The sequence below is a fragment of the Orbicella franksi genome, chromosome 7 (assembly GCF_964199315.1).
Source record: "Orbicella franksi chromosome 7, jaOrbFran1.1, whole genome shotgun sequence".
NCBI classification, from domain to species: domain Eukaryota; kingdom Metazoa; phylum Cnidaria; class Anthozoa; order Scleractinia; family Merulinidae; genus Orbicella; species Orbicella franksi.
In genome coordinates this window covers 10,363,813-10,371,686 of record NC_138151.1, presented here as the reverse complement: position 1 = coordinate 10,371,686, position 7,874 = coordinate 10,363,813, and the positions used below count along the sequence as shown (strand labels likewise).

General features: G+C 37.4%; 1 protein-coding gene across 3 annotated transcripts in view; it reads right to left on the bottom strand.

Annotated features, from left to right (window-relative positions):
- Nucleotides 1-357: 357 nt before the first annotated feature.
- The window catches only part of LOC145493769 (A disintegrin and metalloproteinase with thrombospondin motifs 6-like), a 34,801-nt gene continuing 27,284 nt past the window's right edge, over nt 358-7,874 (bottom strand). For all 3 annotated transcript variants that reach the window (XM_081473226.1, XM_081473225.1, XM_081473227.1), the window contains 5 exons: nt 7,248-7,458; nt 6,351-6,507; nt 4,748-5,080; nt 2,512-3,516; nt 358-1,209 (listed from right to left, as the gene is read on the bottom strand). In XM_081473226.1, the coding sequence (XP_081329352.1) occupies nt 4,752-5,080; nt 6,351-6,507; nt 7,248-7,458 (697 nt within the window). In that variant the 3' untranslated portion in view covers nt 358-1,209; nt 2,512-3,516; nt 4,748-4,751. The remainder of the gene's footprint in view (nt 1,210-2,511; nt 3,517-4,747; nt 5,081-6,350; nt 6,508-7,247; nt 7,459-7,874) is intronic.

The window sequence follows — 7,874 nt, the reverse complement described above, 5'->3', positions numbered from 1 at the left end:
AAAGTTTCTTTTTCAGGTAAAGAGAACAAATAGATCTGATTTTCTATTCGTAAATTAAGGGCGATGATGGAAGAATACACAAATTGAAAACATTGATCACAACAGGGAGTGATGTAACAACAACATGTGGCCTTTACCTTCACATGCCCCACAGCAATTCAATTATGTTATATTACAAAGTGAGGAAAAACTATTCGGCACTTAGTTAATTCATGATACAAGCTTTGGACCTTGAGGAAAATTGCCTTAACCTAGCTTCATTTCCGTGCTTTTGTTTTGCTATAATGAAACAGAACAGCACAACGAAATGCTACTATATACAAGTGGTAAATGCCGACGTGCACAAGATTATGGAATGCTTTCATCAAACAACCTTAATTGACAACAAAGTTCATAATCCTATAAACTACTTCTCTTTTAAATCTAGAAACGAAAGCACTCCATTATAAATTGCTTTGAGCCTTTTGGTTTTGAGAACCAGTAAAAAATAAAACTGCATGATGGGCAGTCGAACGGGGCACCTCAAGGCTAAAAAATCCTTTCTGAAGCGACCCTGAAGCTTGCTTTAACATAATAATGTAAATTGCAATGTTTTGTTTCCAGCAAAAATACCAACAACAACTATTTACGCAACAAACTGAGCTTCCAGCGATTTAGAAGGCATAGATACTAAATAGTTCAAGTGTCCTTTTTTAATGGGTATTAAGCGTAGGTCCAAAGCAGATTTGTTTTGGCAGAGGTCAATAAAATTTCCCAGAGATTTGAACGAGAAAATACCATGTTGAGTGTAAGAAATTTGGTCCTTTCCTAAGTTTCGTTAAAAAACCAGTCAGCATATAAATACTACCAAGAGCTATTGCCAGTTTTCTTTCAGGTTAATCGAATTTTCTTGACCTCTGAATTTCCATGATTTCCCCAGTTGTAGTTAAGTTCAATATTATTGATGCAGGAGGCTGACTTGAAAGCTGGGGCCTTTAGCTGAGCAAACCCGCATTAAGATAATTAAAAATCTGTACATTACTCAAGAATAGTTAATTATTAAATACAAAGAGCTGTACCAGAAATAAGTTGCCTTATTTTCTGTAGGAAGTGAACTCCGTTTTTTGTAATCCGAGGAGACTTAAAGGTTGCGGCAAGTAATTGAAGAAAGCCAGGATTTTTGTCGGGTGTGAAAAAGGCAGATGCTATTTATGTTTGTTAACGGAAGAACTACAATGAAAATTAGACTAGTCTGACAAAATGTATAAATTGTTTGTCACACAGAATGATCACGTTCTTTTTTCAATTTTGCATGGAATGAAAAGAATAACACATTTCAAAAAAAAGATGAAGAACTCGGTGGCTTACCTGTCCACAGCGACTTTATTGACTGCCAATTAATAATTTTGATATGATTTTATTTCAGAAATTGTGCATTCTATGTTATTTCTTACACAGGCTATTTTTTTTAGAAGGGCATATTTGTCAATATTTACTCTTTAGTAGTTTGAATTCACACAGAAAATGTCAGTTGTTTGTTGACAAAAGCTGACTTAATAATTCCCCGAAAAATTCATGCTTAAGTGCATTTGCCAAGAACAGGTTTTTTTCTTTTCTTTTCCTCTCGGAAGAGTTTGCGACCAAGCGGATTGCAATTTTTGACAAAGAAAAGTTGTGTACTTAAGTAAATGGCATTTTGAGTTTATGAAAATTGCCGGACAACGGAATCACTGTGAATTAAAATTATGAATAAGAACTAACCACAGAAATGAATATTGTAAAGACAATCTAGAGACAAGAAGCAAAAATTAAATGTAAACGAAAGCCAACCTCAAAAGTTGATTGTAATACTGATGTCTTTGACAGTTAATTAAACTTTTTGATCATGGATCAGCCGAATTCGTGAAATAATTCTTTCCAACTAACGTACTTGACCGAGCATAAGTTTTTATGCGATAAGTGTTCATTATATTGTTACCTTAACGCCAGGGCTACCCCGGATAATCCTAATAGACAAAAGGTAAACAAGTGCAACATGTTTTGTTTGATTTTTCGCTTTTGCACCTTCCCGCTGTTAACCTTTCACCAGCGTTTGTCAATTTGTTGTTTATAAATGATGAACGATTGAAATTGTCTAACTGAACAAAAACTCCGTTAAAATATATATTTTTCTTTCTTTTTGATGTGTGAAACTGTATTTAGTCAGTAGGCTCGAGGAAAAAAGAATCGCTGCGTTTGTCAGTTCATTATTTACTGAAGGATAAATGATCGTATTTTCCTAGCCTAACAAGATAATCGAGAAGACATATCTTCCTTGTTATACATTTTATTCCTGCGTTAAAATGCATCCGGTTTCTGAAGGTCTTAAGAAAGGAAATCTTTCAAGCTGAAGAGCGAGGGAAGTTATTATTTATATAAATTTCACACCAATCTTTTAACGTCCCGAAAACTTTCATGGATTGCATTTTGTGAACTATGAGGATATCTCCTATAACACTAATACATATAACATTATCTGTTTTTCTCACTTACCTGATATAAACGAAACTAATCCAAACCAAGAAAGAAGAATATGACAGGGCAAAAGACGAATTAAACCAAACATACTTAGGAGAGGGTGAGTGACGCGAATCATCAGTGTTGACAAAGTCGGCAGCTGTTTATAGAGAAGATCATGACAGAAAAAGAAATGTTCCCAAAATTTTATCTTCGATGTTTTAGAGACAATAGCGAATCGACCAAAGAGGAGCTATTGTGTGTATCAGAATAAGTATTACATAACCCTTAGTGGCTAACGGTGAATAAAGAGTTACAAATTCGGCGCAGGAACAAAGGAACAATGCACTAATTGAAATGACGTGAATTTACATGTAATCTCGACGGTTAAATTTATTTTAGCTGGCTAACTTTTATAATCTTTTATATTTCGGTTTATCTATTCCTTACATAAAGAAAAATGTCTGAAGACTCATAGCCATCTCCTGAAACAGATGCGTGGTGTCCAGTTAATTTTCATGGCAACTCTTTTCCCAGTTATTGATTAATCTATTCATGCGCATAGCACAATTTTTTAGAACAATGCAGCCTGATTTTCTATTCCCTCAATGATACATGCCTGCAGGGAATCATGGAAGTTGTATTTATCATCTTGAACTGGATATTTGTTTTGATAGATACAGTTTTTAAGCTTTCGAACCTTTTAAGCTCAGAAGCAAAACTGTTAATTGCTCGTGAGCGAATCAATCACCTTCATGACTCTCCATAAGCTAATCATACTCACAATCCACAACTACAACAACACAAGGCGACAGGTCTTGCTGGTTTAAAATGTTTAATGTATCACTCAGGTTTAAGTCTAATACAAGGTCACCGTATTATTTTGCAAACGAAGGACAGTAGTTGTAATTACAGTTAAAAGTTAAGTTATCTTTTAGTATACGTTACATGATAACATTTTTTGTGCATTATTATTATTTTTTTCTACTGTGCCTGTTTCTATGCATCTCTGTCCGGGGCAGTGTTCCTTTGCAACTCATCCTGACAATCCAAAAGAGGAGACAAATAATTTTAATGTATATTGTAATGACGGAGAGTCGAAATGTAACAATACAATACAGATATTAATCACACGACTAAGACAGCGCAGGGGGTTTACGACTCATTAATAAATCGGCCAATCCCAATAGGCCATTTAACAGTTGTCTGCTCGGTGACCTGGCCTTTGGATGGCAGCGAGGCTGCAGTTGACCTTGTTTTGATACAGACCTCACTGCTTTTGTCATGTAAATGCACCTAGTTGGCGTCAGAACAACTTGTTTTACACAACAAAAGCAGTGAGGTCTGTATCAAAACAAGGTCAACTCTAGCCTCGCTGTCATCCAAAGGCCAGGTTACTGAGCAGTCAACTGTAAAATGGTTTATTCTTTATTGCTGGTTCAATGATTTCTAAACATTGGACGTGCTTGTGTTGTGTAGTTTGTAAAACTACCGCTTATAAGCCCTCCCAGTTATATCGCTTCCCCCGCCCCGCTCTTTGTTATATCTTATCAACCAAATTTGCTGATCAGGACCCTTGTCTATTCTACTTAACCCTTCCTATGTTCGATTTCTGCCGTCAATACCGTGAGCTTATACTAAGGAGTTTAAGAAAACCACAACAGCAAAGGGAACGTTACTAAACAAAAGGTTTGATGACAAGCACAATGGCTGTGCACGTGCGTTGTAAATCTTGGTGCATTTCTTTGCAGAAAACCACAAAGTCTGAGTTTTCTGAAGAACGTGAACCCCAACGGATAATTTCTAAAATCTACATTTCGAATTTTACGTTGGGTTCCACGTTTAGTTTCGAGAAACAAACTAAATGACTTTTAAAAAAGGATCGCAAGATTCGTAGATAAAATAGAAAGTCATTTTTAAATCGACGCTGTTCTCGGCGTCGGCGTCGGCGTCGGCGTCGGCGTCGTCGTCGTCGTCGTCGTCCTCGTCGTAGTTACTTAAACTCCCTAATCTGTTCAGCATGGCCTTCACGTTTGATTAAATAAATACGGCGTACATACCGAAGGGGAGCAACCTTTAGTCACCTTGAAGGGGTTCAACTTTTTGAAAAGCTTTAAATTTTTAGCCCAAAAACAGAGTACGAACCCTAAATTTAATATGCACGAGTGGAAAGGGTGACTATGTGGGTATTTAAAATATCAACAAACAATAAAGACAAGTTTGAAACGTTATCGTTACTGGAAATAAATCCGTTTTATGCTTAGAATCTCACCATTTTAGTTCTCAAACTTGTACACAAAGTTGAAGCCAGCTTTCCCTACTCCCGACCAACAGTATTTGTCATTGTCATCACTGTATGGCATCTTGCCGTACTTGGAGTATGTTTGTAGACCATTGTAACCAGAGTAGCATTCTCCGTAGAACTGTAGAGCAAACACTTTCAGTATGGGATCTTTCTCGGCTGTGGCAATGGCACATTTCTTTATGGTCTGGGACATGTCGTTCCAGTTGATTCCCTTGCCTCTAAAATTTTTGACTTGTATTGGAAGAGCTTTATTCTCTGATTTGTCTCGGTAACATCCCAATGGCACATACTGACGATTACCTGAACCGGAAAAAAAAGAGGCTTTCAAAACGAGAGCTGGCTAAATAATAGGCCTTTTCACGCTTTTCGACGCCATCTTGACGGGCAGGCAAAGCGGTCAGAAATTAAAGAGTTTGTATGGGAATCCGATGGCAAATAACCTTTTCCAAAATTGAATTTTACACAATTTGTGAATCGCAACGTTAAAATACTAGGTAGAAGATTATATTTATCAAGTGTGAAGGATGTAGCATGGTTAGACGACGCACAGTTAATTTTTCTAAATTCTGCCGGGTAGACGCGGTTCGAAGGAAAAAATATGGACAAATGTATTGTAAATTAATTAATTGAGCGTCTTGTAGTTTAGCTACACCCTTCAAACTTGGTGGATGCAATTTTCTACCTAGTATTTTAACGTTGCGATTCACAAATTGTGTAAAATGGGATTCCCATACAAACACTGTAATTTCTGACTGTTTTGCCTACCCTCCAAGATGGCGTCGAAAGCCGTGATAAGGCCTATTAACTTGGTAAGAACTGAAATAAGAAGAAATCTCTTAGCTTAACACAACGTTGTTTGTGTCGGCTTCAAGACAAGATGATCTAAAAGACTGATTACCCATACATTTGTCTTTTCCGAAATCCTGTAATCTATCTGAAGACAATAGGGAGACAAGCTGGTTAAGCCTAACTGGTTCAGATGTTGACACACATATGTGCCACAAGGAGCTGAGGAATGGAGAGTCATTCTCTTAAGCCCTGGCCAACGGAGTTCCAAGTAGTCGCAATTAGCCGCAGGTGGAACTTGCGTAGAGACTTGCGTTGTGTGGCCAAACAAGTACACGCAAGATGCATAAAAAACCATTTCAAGGTTACATGTCCTGTATGTCATTGGCTAATAGGCTACTACAACAACGAATAAACGTCAATCAACTTGCGTTTACTCATTGTTTCCGTGGTCAAACGGTAAAAAAAAAAAAGAATTGCGTCGACTTGCGCGCAATTTTGATCGTAGTGAGCGTAACTAGTCATCGCAAGTCTACGCAAGTGCACGCAACGCCTAGTCAAACGGATTCGTAAGTACAACAGAACAAAGTTTTTGGTCTACTTACGATTCCGTTAAGCCAGGGCTTTAGATTCTTAGAATCTGAAGCACTTCTCAAATATTTACGCAAACAACGGAGTAATCACAGAATCACCTAATCTAATACGGCTAAAGGTGAAGCTTGTCGCCAATAATCATTAAATTATCACAGCCGCGTTGTTTAAAGTCAAAGTTTAGTTGTAGAACCTGGGCAAAGTGCATCCTGATTGCAGGCTTCTTTTTGAGGTGGAACAATTGCGGTGGCACACATGACGTCCGGAACAGACTGGAACACACCAGTCTCTTTCAACTGCTGACACGATTTTGTCCTCGTTCTGGTGCCCTTCTCACATGTAGTGGAACACTGGAAAAAAAAAAAAGTAAAATGGTTATTGATTAATATAGTTTTCTTTCCCGTGAGGAGAGAAGGCAAGAAGGAAGCATTCATATGAATATATAGATATACCTCTTGGACCTGAACGTAAAGCTATATTTATAATTATTTGCAAGAAGCATCAGTAATCGTATTATATTGTCAGCGGTGTAACTATTAGTATCGCAGGTAGGATAAGTAATCGTATTGTATTGTAGAGTAACTAGTGTAAGTTGTAGTATTGTAAGTAGCATCTGTAATCGTATCCTATAGTAAGTGGTGTAAGTAGTGTGTAAGTAATCGCATCCTATAACAGGTTTTTTTGTTAGTAATGCAAGGGATTGTACACGTATTAGTATTGTAGCAGGGTTAATCAGTTGTATTACTGTTGTAAATTGTGTAAATAGCCATGCAAGTGTTGTAATTATATCAATAGCGCTAAATAGTGTGAATCGCAATTAAAATGAAGAAAAAAAAAGAAAGCTAGACGAAAAGAAGACAAAAAATAAAATAAAATAAAATGAATTAAAAAAAACAAGACAAAAGTGTAGTGCGCGGGGTACGATGGAAGGATTAAAGACGGGAGTCTCTCACGAATCCTCCCTCCCACTCTTCCCACCAATTTAACCGTCTTCTTAACCTCCGCTCTTCGTTTTATTTCCCTCTCCTCATGCGCTGTTCAGATTCAAACTGCGGTAACATGAAGCATTTGATTGTTACGACGTGGTTACCTTTGACCAAGCTCCTGGAACATACTCCGCTGGACAGTCTATCTTGTTGCAGTCTTGTGATTTGGGATCAGTCGGTTTTGCTCCGCTGCACTTTGAGTCGGATACCGTTTTGTATTTTCCTCTGGACACTTCTTGGCGGCATACAACCTGGCGTGTTTGGACACCTTTTCCACAGGTTCTTGAACATGGACGCCAGCCAGAGACATACCAACTAAAAAGAGAGCGAGTATGAGATTGTTTCCCGCCTGCATGAAATAATTTGTCGTGTCAAAAATGTTCATTGGCATCTGAAAGATTTTTCAGATAACGTGTACAAAAGTATTCCACTAATCTTCACTGGCTTTTTTTGGGGTTTCAAGTTTGTTGTCAAACGAATGAAACGCGTGTTTGATCGCTCGGTTTTTCTGAATCGGTAGTATGTCAAACACGAGAGACCATGTTTTACAACATCTACGAGATACAATGGAATATTTTCTTAAAGTAAAAGAACTTTCATGTACGTCAGGTCAAATGTAATTGTTTTAAGATAACTCTGTGGTTTTTTTCCAGTTTTTGTCATCAAATTACACAAATTCGTGATTTTGTACATTTTATAAGGTATGTGGCTTGATTTTGTATTAATTTTCG